At 35.9% G+C, this 17,431-nt stretch overlaps 1 protein-coding gene and 1 pseudogene across 1 annotated transcript in view; one reads left to right on the top strand and one right to left on the bottom strand.

Annotated features, from left to right (window-relative positions):
- LOC113236120 (beta-1,3-glucan-binding protein-like) overlaps positions 1 to 8,156 on the bottom strand; it is a 31,068-nt gene extending 22,912 nt beyond the window's left edge. Inside the window, exon 1 of the mRNA XM_026472113.1 lies at positions 7,997 to 8,156. Within this exon, the coding sequence (XP_026327898.1) occupies positions 7,997 to 8,129 (133 nt within the window). The 5' untranslated portion in view covers positions 8,130 to 8,156. The remainder of the gene's footprint in view (positions 1 to 7,996) is intronic.
- Positions 8,157 to 15,467: 7,311 nt separating this feature from the next.
- LOC113236184 lies at positions 15,468 to 16,250 on the top strand (annotated as a pseudogene).
- Positions 16,251 to 17,431: the final 1,181 nt, after the last annotated feature.

The following is a 17,431-nucleotide window of genomic DNA, read 5'->3' as shown; positions in this document are numbered from 1 at the left end:
ATGTATTATATTGTCCAGGGAAGTTCATCTTACCTATTTTTACCGCCAAGCAGTAATGTTAGCATTGTTTCGGTTTTGGTAAGGGTCCTGGTTTACTTAACTGGTAAATTACAAGCACAGGGGATTTCTTAAATTCAGTGCCACTCAGGTCCTTACCATTTAAAGTTCTGAGCTACACTGCAACTGTTAGACAGCCGTGTCGCTTACAATCTGGCGCACTACTTGTTTGTCCCATCACATGGTATCATAAAAAAATGTGTACAAAATATTTCTATTAACAAAGACCAGACTCTAGAGATTCTTTATCATTCTATATGACGATATCAAGTGTAATTTGCTTACCTATTACATAGAGATGTGTTTATAATTGATTAAAAATTGTAATTAATGTATATTATTTGACTCCTGATTGCCTCGTGTATAGTCAATTATAATGTTAACTAAACAATACAATACACAGAATATTTCCGGTATTCAATACGGGTAGCACATTCTGTCAAACGTCAAAAGTTGCGAATTGTTAAGTGACAGTTTGACAAAACGGATAAGGGTTGCTTGATTGAAGAGGGTTGTATTTGGAATCTAAATGTGTGGAATTAAAAAAAAAATGGACTCTACTTTGTTTTAACAGACCAATGTCCCACTCTCACAATTTGGAAATACATAAATATTCATTTAAAGTTTAAATTTTGAACGCAATAAAATGAATATATCTATCGTTTTTCATATAATGAATAAAATACGAACAGGTAGAGAAAATCTGACACAGGGGTCTACTCTCGATATCCGCCCGACATCCGCCCGAAACAATTACTGTCAAATAAGTAATATTCGACAAAATTAAAAGACAAGTATCAAGTATGAAGCTTCATTCGCATCACGCGTCTTTTTATTTGGTCGAGTATTGCTTATTTGACAGTAATTGTTTCGGACGGATGTCGTACGGATATCGAGAGTAGACCCCCAGATTCGACGTCGATAAGCGCCTGATGGCAACTGACGGGACTGCGGGCAGTTATCAAATTTCGGGATATATGTGAATTTAATAACTATAGGGTTTCAGTTGAAAATCAAAATTTTGCTGTTTCTCTGTAGTGCTTAAAGAACAATCTCCATATAAAAACAAGTAGCCGTAGAGCTCTTTGTGAACGGGGAATTCGTCCGGGGAAGTATTGCCACCCTATTTCTGCCGCCAAGCAGCAATGTCAGCATTACTGTGTTCCGGTTTTGAACGTTAAAGTGTGCTGGTGAAATTACTGGCACATGGGACCTGTTAACGTATGTCTCAGGGTGACGGACGCAGTGGCAGTGCCCCATAGGACTTCGCGATTTAAAGCTCTGGATGGTACTGTTATGGACAGACGTGTAGTTCATAATTAGGCGCACGACTTGTGTGTCTCGTCACTTGATATTATATAAAAAAAAACGTGTGCAAGACATTTTATTCTAGCCTTAAATAAATTCGTTTTAGACTTTTATAGCACATTCTTTAGGCAGTATCCTAAAGCGTATCGTGTATTTTTCGTAAGACCGTTATTTAATAGTAAATGCCTAAACCATTTGATCTAGCAAAACAGTTTTTCCCGCTTCTTCTACAGTGACTCGCCTTCAATGTGGCTAACATTGTTGACCAGCGCATAACGTTCTACGAAACGTAGCATGTTGGCTTATGGGTAGCTTTGTATAGTTATGTAGTAGAATGTACAACAAGTGCATAAACGCCCATTTAGATGAAGATAGTTTTTCGCACGTTTCGTGACGAAACATTGTACGTAATTATCGCAAGCCATAATCTCCATAAGATTACCGTATCAAAATGTTTACATACAGGCAAGAACTAAAATCTCGCCTACGATTATGTCATACGAGATTCGCAAGCAACTTAATCGCTTCCTCCACTGTTTAATCAGAGAAATATGTAGAAGGGAGATTCTTACTTACGAGTTTTCGACTTGTCTAAACACGATCTCGTATGACATTTTTTCACGTTCATACGATTATCGTACAAATCGGTTCGAACCGTTTTGAGTGCGAGAATTGCCATTCGAGTTCAGTGATTACTGCGGTATTGACATAGATATAGAAAAAAAGGGGAGATATGTAATGACTCTATGTAAGATCGGGTGCCGATGTCGCCACTTTTAGCTTGTGTGCAGTTCAAACTTTACGCTCTATTATCTACTACCATAACTTAAAGATTTTGATTGGGTAGGGCTTAAAACGTGAAAACGACGTAAAACAATTTTAAAATTTAACAAAATTAAACTTACAGTCTTGAATAAGACTTGAATAAGAGTTATATTACAATATTTCAGTATTTTTTCATCCTGGTTCAGCCATTCACCAACAGGTGGCGGTTTAGCAAAAATACTACTAGTATATAATAGCTAACTATTACACATTAGATGGCGCTGAAACTCATTTTTCGTTACACTAAGACACGGAGCGGTTTTCACCCGCGTCTGCCGCAGGACCGCATCATCTGTAGAATGCAACAGTTAAGTATGTAAATTTAGTAGCACATTTCACGGCGCATTTTACACCTGTAGTGGTGACGGTTGCTCGCGGTGAGCGCGGGGGTACTAGTAGAATCGCGCAGGACGGTTCACTGCACTGAATAGAAATATATTTTTTTATCATTTGTTTTAAATTGTATATTAACATTTTTTAACCCAAAATTATTTTTCGCTCTCGTTTCATTAATTCTTGCGCACTGCACTCATGATAGAAACGGCTGGCACTAAAACTCCAAATACGATTTTAGCTTTCAAGTTCTGTTTACACGGAGACGTTCAATATTCAAAGGCGAGGCGATTATCGCTCACGTGGAAGGGCGATAATCGCGAATGTTTAGACGAGGAAAGTTTTTTATATTCTTTCGATAATCGTATCTTCGAGACGAGAAACTCCCTCCATCTAAATGGGCCTTCAAATGTGTCATTTTCAGTCAGTCGAGGGTAAAATGGGTTTTATGAACGAGTTTCCACCTGCTTTTCACTTCGATTGCGAGGAAATTAAACAGCAACATTACAAATAAACGATTATTTAATTAAAATTGAATGTAAAATTACAACAATTAGACATATTTAAGGTGATGGTTTTTTATTTTATGCACTAGAGCATAAAATTCTACATTATGCAGCCTACACCCAGCATAAATACGAACTTTAAGAGCATGAGAAGTGAAATAGTATATTATTGCAGAGGCCGGGAAGTAAGGGATTGCTGGACCTGTATGAGTTACAAGGACGAGCGTCTGCGAGGCCTTGTATTAATACGAGTCAAGCAATCCCCGTTTCCGCCGAGACATGTATAGAATTTTTCTCAAACAATGTGAGGGAATAATAAAAGACTAAAGAGAGGAAGATGTATAATAGAAAAAGTAAAAAAAAAAATTAATTAATAATAAAAGTAATATTTGACGTATTATGACAATTGCGAAAAGAAAATGTTGTTGTTTTTCCAGGCACATTAATACTAGTGTGTTGAATTTCTAATGATGTGTTTGGGCGTGTATCTATTACTGTATTTTCGTTACAGCTCTTCTCACTAGCACTCATTTTAAATACAAAAAAGACGAAAAAACAAAAGAATACCAAAACGCTTTACTTTAAATGTTACCGCCATTTTATTTTTTTTAAGTAAGCGGTACAGCTAGGTATTTTTAATCCTCGCAATTATCAACAGTGGGGTTAGTTGGCTGTATGAGTTTTTCTTTTGCTTATTTATATGGTCCATTATTAATAGGTAGATTTAAAAGTATAAAGAAGAGGACAGTAATGCATTTTTACTTTGCAGACCGATGACATACTTATGACAAACTTTCCGTGTTCGTTTTTTGAAAGTACTGCAAACTTTCCGAGCATGTTTTAAAAAAGTATGTTAGTTAAGTTTATGCTGTATTGGGTTTATTTTATAATGTATAAATGAACCATACAATTTTGGCTTATGTTATTTTTTTTGTTTTAAGTGTAGCTCCAACATTTTGTTTTTTTTTTCTGTTTGGCCTAATGGTTGACTGGTAGAGAATGCCTTATGGTATTAAGTTCGCCATTTGTACATTAATGCATTGTGCAAAAAGATTAAATACATAAATAAAATCATTCTGCAGAATGTGGCGATCGTATAATAGCATATTATATTACGTTCCCACAATGATATTTTTTCTGTAGTGTTAAATGCTTCAAAATATCACTGCGCTAGTTAGTTTAAGCAAAAAATAGCGTCTTTATTTCGTTTAACGTGTTTCCTTTTACATGTATTGTTCTAATTCGTATGTTGTGTACAATTATATTTTGATATCATGTTTATAATGTTACATATTAAGTAGTAGTTCTAAATATTATTTGTAGTCTGTTGTCTGTTGTTGTGCCATATAAGAAAAAATAATAAAAAAATAAACTAGGGCCTTTGCAAATTTATAATAATTAGCTAATAAGTAAGTATTATTTCTATCTATTTAAATTTCAATTACGCGAGCAATTGACAAAAAATTTGCACCTGCTATCATTGGTCGCCCAGAAACATTATGCATCGAATTTGGGTAAAGTCACATGCCGCTACAGGGTTACGAACCTTTGGCCTCTCAGTCGTTCACCCGTTAAGCTGTCACCGCTCAACAAAAATACGACTTTTTCCTCTCAATATTATTTCTTTATCACGATACATGCAAGTGGAATAAATATTTACGTTTGAAAGCTAAGATAACAACGAGACTATTGATAAATACATTACATACATATTTTCCTTATTTTTCTTTGTTAAAATCCGGCTTTGGTAACGCTTTACATTAATCATTTTGTTACTCAATACAATTCTTATTTGTTATCTCAGTTTGACATGTTTTATAAATTGTAGGTAAAATTGAAAACAGCAACTGATTGTTTGTATCAAATAGTAGTTCGTTCTGTTGTGTTTCATAGCGTAGATTGTACTACGGCTCGGACTGGAATATTATTATGGAGGGTCACCGGAGGAGAAGCGGGAAAAAACTGTTTGTATAGATCAAATGGTTCAGGTATTTAGTATTAAATAATGGTCTTACGAAAAATATACGATACACCTAAGGATATTGTCTAAAGTATGTGCTAATTTGTTACACGATAGTGTAACAAATACTAGAACTAATTATATAAGAATAAAATATCTAACTTTGCGCATAATCCTTGTATGGTGATATGTCTCTTTGAATACTATATACTACAAAGCACCTGCTAATGTTTGTTTTTCAACTGAAGCTTAGTTTAAATTCACGTTTATTACAAAATTTGCAAATTGTCCGACACGTTGCGCGACACGTTGCGCCACCCGCTGCTACGTCACGTCAGTAGACATGGGGAATAGCGTTACATTTCTATCGCCGTGACCGTCGTTCCGGTTCCAAAAAAATCACAGTGATAAATCATCGTGATTTTGTCACGACTGTTAATTTTGTTTGTTACTTATTTAATGCAATTACTTATTTGGATTGTGATAAAGTGTTATGTAATTATATTTCTAGTAGAATACACAGAGTAGATTATACATAAATATAAAATACCAACTCTTCCTATAATAAAACAAATATACAAAAATATTTTACTTTGTTCATAAATAGGTTTATAATAACTGCTGCAGATTTTTTTATACGCCCTTTCTAGTAATAAGCACCTACGACTCTTGTGAGTGAGCAAAGAAAGTCATCCTATTTCATTTACTCCCATCGCCGAAATGGCCCGATTTGAAAAGAACTAGAACGAGTGGCGCGCTCAGTCACCACGGAACGGAGATCGCGCATGGTATGAAATACGTATGTCGTGATGTGAGTGACGGGGATAGCTATTGGAACGGAGGAACACCTATATGACTTTGGAACGTCGTTCCTTTGGAACGTCATTCCTTCGGAACGAGTCACGGTGATACTATTTGACGGCGGATCATCGTGATTTTTTCATCGTGACGTTATTTATCACCCACCTCTACACGTCAGTCGCCATCGAGCGCTTGTCGACGTCGGATCTGTGTCAATTCGTGTCGGATTTTATCCCCCCCCTCAACTCACGCTAGGCTCGTGTTGAAGTGCCTCGCCTTAATGCACGATTAGTTTTCAGTTCTTAAATATGTAAGTAAGTGAAAATTGTCTGTCACAAGTGTCAATAATAACAACAAAATAATCTTTTAACCTGTATCTAATTTTTTTTACTTCGTTTATGAATGCTAAGCATTGAGTGTATAGCCAGAAAGAGAGACGAAATGTCATTTAATTTGTTCGAAAACTATTCTGCCAAATCATTACGGTGACAACTGCGCGCCGATTGGCCAGCCCGAATTCGAAAGAGTTGACGAGTGTTTCGTCGTGTATTGTTTCAATACAAATCGATCGGTTTAACTTGAGCTTTGCTATAATGGAGGAAAATTGAAAAGTTACATATTTAATATTCAATTACCGATGAAATGTGATTCCGTTTGTTTTGTAATTAGATGTTTTGCTGTTTTTCCCACACCACCGACTAGAACAGCCCTCACTGTTAGAGATATTTATCTTTATTACAAAAATACAGAATATGTTTGGAATATACGGAAACGTACACACAGGTCAGTTGTTGGCGCTGTGCTATTTCGGCTTTCTAATTTGTGATTTCAGCGCAAACGGGAGTTGATATTTAAGAGAGTTGAGACGAAATAAGGACCATATATTCCTGGTAACACGTTAGCAATACAGCTCTTATAAATATCAACTCTCGTTTGCACTGAAATATAGACAGGCCAACTACTGACCTGTGTGTACGTCTCCGTATATTCCAATAAATATTCTGTATTTATTGTAATAAAGATAAATATCTCTAACAATGCCGTGCTGTTCTATTCGGTGGTGTGGGAAAAACAGCAAAACATCTAATTACAAAACAAACGGAATCACATTTCATCGGTAATTAAATATTAAATATGTAATTTTGCAATTTTCGTATAGCAAAGCTAAGTGGTCGATTTGAAGTGACGACACCCGTCAATTGTTCCGAACTCGGGCTAGCCAATTGGAGCGCAGTTGTCACAGTAATGATATGGCAGAATAGTTTTAAAACAAATTAAATGACATTTCGTCTCTATTTCTGGTTATATACTCGATGAGAGTACAGCGCAGTCGCAATACTGAAAACTGTTGCTCTCCGTAAGGATAATGTGTTACAAGCAATGTTCATTATATACCTCGGTTCGGTGTACAATAACTTGAGAGGTAGTTACGAATATGTATATTCACATAATCTGTAATATATATATTATAATAGTATAATCGGTTAAAAAGTAAGGCTTTTTGTTATGACTTTGCTCAATATAATATTAATGTCATATCATTGTACATTTGTGTATTTTCTATGTTAATGCGAATATAATAATACTTATTATCCGGAACTACAGTAATACTTTTTTTCCATAATAAACAGGTAAGAATTGGTTCTATCTCATTTTTTAACCGACTTCAAAAAGGAGGGGTTCTCAATTCGACTATATGTTTTTTGTATGTATGTTACGCGATAACTTTATATTATTAATATAAATATTTAATATTTGTGGACCGATTTTGATGATTTTTTTATTGGAAAGAGGGTACCTCAGATGTGTTCCCATTTAAATTTGAAGAAATTATTCCTCAAACTAACAAATTAAAAGCCAAACTAGGGGATGAATGAGTTTCGAGGGCAGTTTTTTAGTACTCTGTACTGATAAAATTATTCCTAAATGCGATCTAATTCTACCAGTGAAAATTTTGAACGGGCATACTTATCGAAAGGGCATTGACACATTACGTCCAAAGTATATAAGGTCATGAAATACAAAAAATACAATTTATTTAGAAAAAAAAACACACATATTGCATCATGCCTATCTCCCACTACGGTAGGCAGAGGCTATGGACGGTCGTCCAGATGGTCATCTGTTACGCTCTGTACATACCTATTTAGCTTATTCCACACACATATTACTTGTGGTGTACATAATAATACTTATCATTACATACCTGGAACAGATACTCGTAGTCCTTTAGGGTATATGGCTTCCAATTTCGCAGGCGGAACTTCGTACGACGCTGCTCTTGATTGCACCGAGCAAAACACTGCTAGTGCTAATAAATGGATTTTAATGACCGCCATGACGTTTGTACTACTCCGCGGTCGCCGCAAGACTGAGCCGATGAGCCTCGGAACTCAGGCAGTTGCGCTAGCGCACCATAAGTTGAAGATTGAAAACAGAATTAGAAGTGACAGGTATAATTTTTATGTAGGTATTAAGTAAAAAGCAGAAGTGCGTGTTAAATGACTCTTTTATGGGAACCTGTGGGTATACGTTTTTACAATAAGATTCCGGAGCATATATTAAGATTATCATTTCCTAAGTTTAAAAACTACTTTAAAAATATTTTGACTGAAAGTCATGTTGCAAAATTGAAGACTACGTGTTAGATAAAGATGTATGGAAAGACGACATGGGTCTAGATTCCACACATATTTGATTCAAAGTGTATTTTATTAGTACTAGCTAGAGTTTCTGGTTCGTTCTTCTCAGGGAAGTCACGAGCAGCAGCTTAAATGTGACGTTTTCAAATGTAAATTTATTTTACCTATGGAACAAATGATTCTTTGACTTTGACTTTGATTTATTTCATGCCAGTAACAGTCTGTAAGCTGTGGTAACCTAATCTGCCCCCATTAATTGAAAAGGCGCATGTCTTTTATTTATTCATTCTTTTTATTTATTATTTATTAGTGGCTTGTTCTGTGTCACAATTCCGCCAATGTCACGTAGGTAGCCTTCTACACGGCAGTAGGTGAATTTATTTTCAAATATAATTATCACCATTACTGCTACGCTGTCTGTGAGACTTTATCTAAAACAAAGCACTCAACTACAACATCCCAGGACAACACAAAGCAGCCCAATGATTCATGATTGTTAGTAAATTTTTTGGGTAAATTAATGATTTTTCTCATTGACTTACAATTATATGGACGTCGGGTCCGCGCTAAAAAGTGTCCGAACTTATAGGGCGCTAAAATCGTATACAGAGCGTCATTCACGCTTTAGTCTTCGTTTGTTCGACTGACAGCGAAGCAAGCAAAATTAGACAGTACTGCGATGACATTACAATTTAAATTCAACATTTTAGCTTTTTCATATTCCTTTACATGTCACTACGTTTAAATAGGTTGACTTGGGACATTTTTTTCGTGGTTTTTGTATTAGACCCGTCGTCCATTTATTTATAAGTCAATGATTTTTCTTTATAATATTAAGTGCCAGAACGACCAAGTCGTGCGCCTGATGGTAAGCTACACGCCTGTCCATAACACTTGCAGTGCCACTCAGAGCTTAAATCGCAAAGACCTGAGGGGCACTGCCACTGCGTCCTGAGACATAAGTTGACAAGTCCCATGTGCCTGTAATTTCACCAGCACCCGTAACCTTCAAAACCGTAGTAACACAGTAATGCTGACATTACTTACTGCTTGACGGCAGAAATAGGGAAGGTTACTAAGAATTACAAACAAACAAAGGTTTAAAAAAAATACAATTTTAATAATAAGAAACGCTCAACTTAGGACAGTTAAAAAACATGGTCTGTGGTTCCTTCATCAACGCCACATTCACAGAGGAAGGTATTTTTAAACCTGATTGACAATTATTAAAAAAATATTATGCATACTGCCGTGAGCAGTAAAAAGAGGTTGACCTGTCACTACTTTTATATGTTTGTCCTACGTGGATAAGGTATAAAGTTACCGCAAGAGAAAAGTACACATTTATTAATATTTATTTCTTTAAACATTCTTTTTTCGGTTTTGAGTATTTGTCACAAGCCTTTCAATTAACGGTAGCGGTAATGGTTTGCCCTATCGCCTTTGAATGGGTTCGAATGCGGGTTTGCATGTCTGATTTTTTTGGAATTTATGTGCGAAATTGAATTTTAAATTCACAATGAACTTTTCAGTGAAGGAAAACATTGTGAGGAATCTGTACACATTTATAACACTGAATTCTAACAAACTGAAACTGAATTGTAACAACTCTGAATCGTATTTTTGTGCCTACCGTATCCACCCATCTAACATTTATTTGAATATTTTGCCATAGTCAGTTATGGCTACTGTACTGCATCTTAAGTTACAATATAAGACCGCGACAAATTTCGCACACGATGAGCAAAATGCATCTCGTTAACTAAAGTTACATGAGTTAGCCGTGACTGAGTTTGTATGAAGACTTCGAAGACCTCCACCTCATTTGATGAAAAAACGATGAGGGCGTCGATGAAGCATGAATACCTTGAAAAGGCTCCAGTTATAGAGTTCAGGGAATAAGTCTGCAAGCGGAAAATTCTACTTCATAGCCGTTTGCCATAATAATGTAGAAGCGTAACCCTTCATTTCGCTAATTTAGTAATATCTAAGAATCTTAGTTCATTATTAATATTTAAATAATATTACAAGAAAAAAAAACGACTTTTTATATTTCATATTAAGAGGAATTTAGTTATACATATCCGCGGCCATTTACACAATATAAATTACTTCCAGCCTATCGCTGATCGCCATCTAAATATAAATTTTAACTGAATCACCAATTTGTTTTATTTAAAAGGTATGTGCTTTGTCAATAATCCTATCCGTCCACCTTAGCTCTCCAAAGTTATATTATAAGGGCCCTTATCTTCATTCTGACCTCGAATAAGTAAGCTTCGTCATGTATTGGTATAACTGCATATGATAGGTGCAGTATGGCGAACTTTGAATTCGCAATCATGTGTTATTTTTGAAAAAGAATAAAAGATTTATTTATTTTAAATCTGCATGATTAATAAATGGCGGGCCTTTGAAATTACAAGTAGGGTAAGGAGTGTGATGATTTAATGTTAGCATACCCACAGTATGGACATGTGAACAATGACGGCGACACTCGCTGCAAAACTGCATCACCATTTTAGCTCCATGATAACGCAAGACCTCATACTGCTCGAGAAACAGTTAGAAACTATCTGTCACTTTACATACCCACCGGACCTTGCTCCAACAAACTACAATTTTTCCGCGATTTGGACTATTTTTTGCACCAAAAAAAATTTTCCCAGGAAGAGGTACGAAATGTCTTCACACGGCTTGTGGAGTCCAGGTCCCCAGAGTTCTATAGCAAAGGTTTAAATGACCTTCCGATTAGATGGCAGAAATGTACGGACAACGAGGGTAAATACTTTGATTAAAGAAATATATTTTATCTTACGAAGAAAATTGTTTTCATTTTTGAGTACGAAACGGCAATTTCATACTTTAACAATCACAGATAAGAAACCCCCTATATTAACGTCTTTCGAGCGTCAGCGTCTTGCCAACGAACGCACAGCGTCGACGCGACATCAACTCTGCGGCCACGCAACGCCACCGCGGCGTATACCCTCTCGCCGGTTGAATCGGCGCCGTGGGATCAGTGAACATTCACCACGACGCCGCCCGGCCGCCCTAGCTGACGTTCGGCACTATTCTGCAATCGTCGTGTCAACGTTCTGCGTATGTTGATATGACGTTTTGCGTGCATTGACAAGACTCGAAATGACTTGGTGTGCGGGGTCTCTCAGTTAACAGTTAAATTTTACATTAGAACTGTACACAAACACTGAGAAGCAAAAAAATTTAAAAGAAAAACTCTGACTTGAATCACCTTTTATGGAAAAGAATGAAAAACCTGATTACAGAATAATCGCTTAAGTAGGTCCGGTGAAATATTAAAAAAGTCAATATCGTACTACCTCGCCACTCTGTTATAGCAATCACTAGACCTAATGAAGTAGGAATTTCGTCTATAATTTACCTTCGCCAAAGGTACATACATGTAGTACGCTAGGATGTCGAAGTGAAGCCACTGGAACTCGTAATCCAATGTGAAGAAGCAGCTCAGGACAATCGACCGAGCCACTTGCTATTCTAAGTAAATACAGGATATCAGCCATCCGCCTTCTTTCATGTAACGGTAATGTTTTTTTGTAATTTATAATCAATATATTATATATTTTCTTGAAATGGCATTTCGTATAGTTCTTAGCTCTGTGTTTGGCGGTAATGACCGTTGAATGAACCGGTCTCGAATCTTAATAAATGTCCAGAATAATATTATACCATTTTGTACCTTAATTGCGGATGAATTATGACAATTAATCAGAAGTAATCATTTAGAAGTTGTGAAGTTATTAAATTTAATTAAAAGAAAAATTGTAGCATAAAAGAAAAAAGGTACAGAGTACTCAAAAACCAATCTCTAAAGTGCGTGGAATGACATCCATTTGCCAAGTTTTATTAAAATCGGTTACCGGAAAGTGCGAGAAATCGGATTCATCCTAGTTTGCCACCCTTAGAGGTCGGATATTTTCTTCAAATTTAAATGAGACCAATACTGAAGCACCGTCTTACCAGCAAAACAAAAAAGAATCAGTTTAGTTTATATAGCGTTAGTTTAGTTGGTATAGCGTCTGGCACGGTACGCTAGAAGACGTCGGTTCTGACAATTTTTTCTGAGTGTTCGATCTTTGATTAAGACTAAGAGATTAAATTAATCTCCGCTGCATACGCAGTCCGCAGAATACGTGAGCTTACCGATGTTAGTACTGCTAGACTAGTTTACTTTAGTTACTTCCATAGTATAATGTCCTACGGGATTCTCATGTGGGGTAAAACGGCAGATATTCAAACCATATTTGTATTGCAAAAACGAGCGATTCGTTCTGTGTACCGTCTAGGCTCTCGGGTTTCTCTCAGAGAAAAGTTTAAGGAGACTGGTATCATGACTGTGGCATCACAGTACATTTACTCAAATATTTTATATGCCCGTTAAAATATACATAATTTCAATAAGAAAGAAGATATCCATAATATTAACCTTAGAGCTAAATCCAAACTTTATTGGTACCACGATTTCGTTTAACCAAGGTAAACAACTCTTTTATGGGGAACTGTATACGTTTTTACAATAAGATTCCGGAGCATATATTAAGTTTATCATTTCCTAAGTTTAAAAACTACATAGGAATACTACATAGGAATGAAACTATTTTTCCGGATTTAAATCGCGATTTGTTTTTTCAAACAAACCGACGTTTCGGGCCCTTTACAGGTCCCATGGTCACGGTTGACTGAGGTGGTACAGTCTTCAACCAGTTATGTCTAATATTGATGCAAACCACCCCATTTTTTCACTATAGTTACAATAGTTATTAATTAAATACCTTATTTTTAATTTTACAAAGAAAACATTCCAATTTACGCTACATTAAGTTTTACAAATTATTTTATTGAATGAATTTTTTATTAAGTTTAATTTATTATTAATTATTAATAGAAATTAGAATAAATTAAAACATATTAATTAGTACTGCAGTCTTATGTCTGTTTGGGATTTTTCATTAGAGGAAATACTGGATCCCAAACTGGTGGTACGGAGAAACCATCTTCCCTGTTGAAATTAGGATGTTTTTTAATTTCAACGCTGCAAGTCCCACGACCAATGGTCACAGGCACGCTGAACTAAGCATTAGTTCTATACGTTTATACAAGTCGCAGCGAGTCGGTGCGGCCGCAGTTGCGAAGTGTCGCTGGCATGCTCCACGAAGCCTAAGGCAACGAAATGCCGGAGTTATCGCGTAATATACATACAAATAATAATCTCAGTACAGAGTGCTATAAAAACCGACCTCAAAAGTACGTCGAATTACATCTATTTGCCAAGTTTTATTGAAGTATCCCCTAGTTTACTACTATACAGGACTTGACACTGGAGATAATAAAAATCGGTTCTCACTACTCAAAGTATATTGAGAGAGAAAAACGCCTTGAATTGGAGAATAGCAAAACTAACCATTAAAATAATTGCTCCTTAAGTAAAATTTAGGCGCTATTTATAAAAATGAATGTTCATGCGTGATCAGCCATCCTTGAAGGTGGATGATTTTCTTCAAATTGAAATGTGACCACTATGAAGGTACTCTTTTTCCAATAAAAAAAGAAACATGAAAATCGATTCACAAATACCGGAGTTATCGCGTAACATACATACAAAAAAAAAACATACAGTCGAATTGAGAACCTCCTCTTTTTTTTGAAGTCGGTTAAAACATGAGATCATAACTGCACAAGAAAAACGTAAAAATAATACGAACTAAACAAGTTATGTATACGTGTAATTTTGTAACTCTCCTATTTAACCTTAAGAAGTTATCGACATAATTCGCTCGTAGAATTTTTACAGAAGTGGCCTTATTAAAATAAGAGTGCAAGTGCTTGCCTTTATGCTTTAGGCTCATTGACTTACAAATAAATGGACGACGGGTCTAATACAAAAACCACGAAAAAAATGTCCCAAGTCAACCTATTTAAACGTAGTGACATGTAAAGGAATATGAAAAAGCTAAAATGTTGAATTTAAATTGTAATGTCATCGCAGTACTGTCTAATTTTGCTTGTTTCGCTGTCAGTCGAACAAACGAAGACTAGAGCGTAAATGACGCTCTGTATACGATTTTAACGCCCTATAAGTTCGGACACTTTTTAGCGCGGACCCCGACGTCCATATAATTGTAAGTCAATGTTTAGGCTCAATTTATATTGCGGCGGAACGGAATAGAAACGAATTTTTGTAACGATGATGTATCATAACGAACTACGAGCCAAATCTTTTTTTTTATTACATCTAGTGACGGGACGAAAGAGCTTTAAATTGCAAAAGATCTGAGGGGCACTACCACTGCTCCCGTCACCCTGAGACATATATCGACAAGGCCCATGTGCCTGTAATTACCACCAGTATCTTTACTCTTCAAAACCGGAACACAGTAATGCTGGCATTATTGCTTGGCGGCAGAAATAGGTAAGGCAGTATTACCCTGGACGAACTCTTTCACAAGGAGCTCTACTACTACTAAATCTTCCGCGGAATTGTATTCTTCTCGCGCATTCCGCGGAAGATATTGGCTCGTATCTAGTTTGTATGTTACACAATTGACCATACAGTTCATTATGCTATGTACAATATCGTTTTAAAAATTAGCTTCCATTCCGTTCCGCCGCAATATAAATTGAGCCTTAGCCAGATATACAGTGGTGGTCGTTTAATTAGAAACATTTCTTATGATTGAAGGAAGTTTAACTTCAACGTACAAATGTTCGTGAAAAATATATAAATTCAATAATAAATAATCATGCAATAATATAGCCACTCAAATAAAAATCATTAAATGCATAAAACATATCTTACTTTTAATTATAAAATTAGTCTTACACTATGTACGAGTATATTTTCTGTTCCTGGCCGCTTGGACATCTAATTAGAAACATTTGAAAAAAGCATCTATAGCTCGTTCTTTTTTTGAAATTGAAGAATAACATTTCTTTCTTGATGTTTTCTATTAATTTGACGGCAATTCAAAATTTGATCTGAATTTAATTTTGTTCAAAATGGGCAAAAATAAAAGTTGTGACGCGTCAACTAGGCAAATAATTGTTAATTTACATTTAGATCAAAAGTGGACGTACAGAAGAATAGCTGCATAGCATTTAAATTGTTCTGTGAAGAAAGTTTTTAATACAATTGATCACTATAAAACACATGGAACTGTTGAAAATGTTCTTAGAAAGGCTCGGCCAAGAAAAACCTCTCCCAGAGAAGATAAGCTAATCGTTCGTGTTGTTCAAAAAGACCCATTTAAAGGCTCAAACCAGATTAAAAATGAAGTTTTTTCGCCTGATGACCCCAGAAACGTCTCATCAAGACTGATACGCTGAAGATTAGTGGAAGCTAAATTGTTTGGAAGAACCTCTCGAAAGGTACCGCTTCTTACCAAGCAACATCGAGAGAAGCGAATATTATTCGCAAAAAAATATGTTAATTGAACTATACGAGACTGGAAAAAAGTTTTATTTTCAGATGAAACGAAAATAAACATGGTAAATTCTGATGGAAAGCGCTATGTTAGACGTCCTGTAAACAGTGCTTTTAATTATAAATACACAAGGAGCATAGTCAAGCACGGTGGCGGAAACATTAAATTTTGGGAGTGTTTTTCCAGATGTGGAGTTGGTCCCGTTCGGAAGATTGAAGGTACAATGGATCAATGGCAGTACAAAAATATCTTAGAGGACACAATGATTCCCTACTCGGACGATCATTTGCCTGTAACCTGGATCTTTCAGCATGACAATGATCCTAAACACACGGCCAATAGCGTCAAATGTTTCCTTATCGAACAGCGCATATCCGTTTTAGACTGGCCAGCAAATAGTCCGGATTTAAACCCGATATAAAATCTGTGGTATATTGTTAAGAAGAAAGTCTCAAACAAACGTAACACCAGTCAAAACGAATTATATGAAGCATTTGTTGAAGCATGGAATTCAATCCCCCTAGAAAAATGTATGACATTGATTGAATCAATGTCACGTCGTTGCAGAGCTGTTATTGAAAATAAGGGATACGCCACTAAATATTAATTATAAATATTGGTAGGCTGTGGATAGTAGCTATTTCGAAAATAAAAATACTAATTGCTAATAATTAAAAAAATTTTGTTTTTTTACACATTTTTGTTGTTGTTTCTAATTAGTTGTCCATTATTGTTTATACCTTAAAACTGATTTAAGTGTTTGTCCGTAATGTAATATTGAAACTGCACTTGTGTAGTGGGATATATATTGTTTTTCTAATAAATAATAAATCGTTGAACCTATTGTTGTCCTATTTATTGTTTAATTTCAAAATAAAAACGATTGCGGTGAAGTTTCTTACATAATGTCAAGGACCGTTTGTAGTGTTTCTAATTATACGACCACCACTGTATATTTTCTCACTGTGAATTTTTCGTGAGAAACGTTTTAATTGATACTTACTTTTTTCATCAAAACTTGAAGGGCGTTGTAGAGTAGTTATTATTATATATTTATTTTAGAATTAAAAAAGGGGTTGCAATTTTCTTAGCTAAACATAGTCCTACACATGGAAGAAAAAAACAAAGGTAGTACCTTAAGCCTCGATTGCTAAGAGCGCGTTCCCACCATGTCGTCACGTTTTATTATCGTTGGACGACTGTCATGTCTAGCCTGTTCCCATATCACAACTATCTGTCGTGGACGATTTTTTATCGTTGAACGACTGTCGTGACTAGCTGTTCCCACTAGATCGTGACAACAATTTATCGTTTCACGACAGCCTCCTTGCCCATCTCTGGCTACGACCTAACGCTACTGCAAAGCGAGCAGAGGGCGCGGGGCACGAGAGGGGAGGGCAGAGAGCAAAATACGTGCGGACAGTGATAAATAAAACGTGATGACAATAGGAGCTGCGACAATCTGTCGTCACGTTTTTATCGTGACTTTTTTTATCGTCCGACGACTGTCGTTTTAGCTGTTCCCACTGTGACGACAGT

Source organism: Hyposmocoma kahamanoa, unplaced genomic scaffold (assembly GCF_003589595.1).
Source record: "Hyposmocoma kahamanoa isolate Upper Pololo Valley unplaced genomic scaffold, ASM358959v1 89, whole genome shotgun sequence".
NCBI classification, from domain to species: Eukaryota; Metazoa; Arthropoda; class Insecta; order Lepidoptera; family Cosmopterigidae; genus Hyposmocoma; species Hyposmocoma kahamanoa.
The sequence above is the reverse complement of the archived record's forward strand: the minus strand, read 5'-3'. Positions and strand labels throughout refer to the sequence as shown.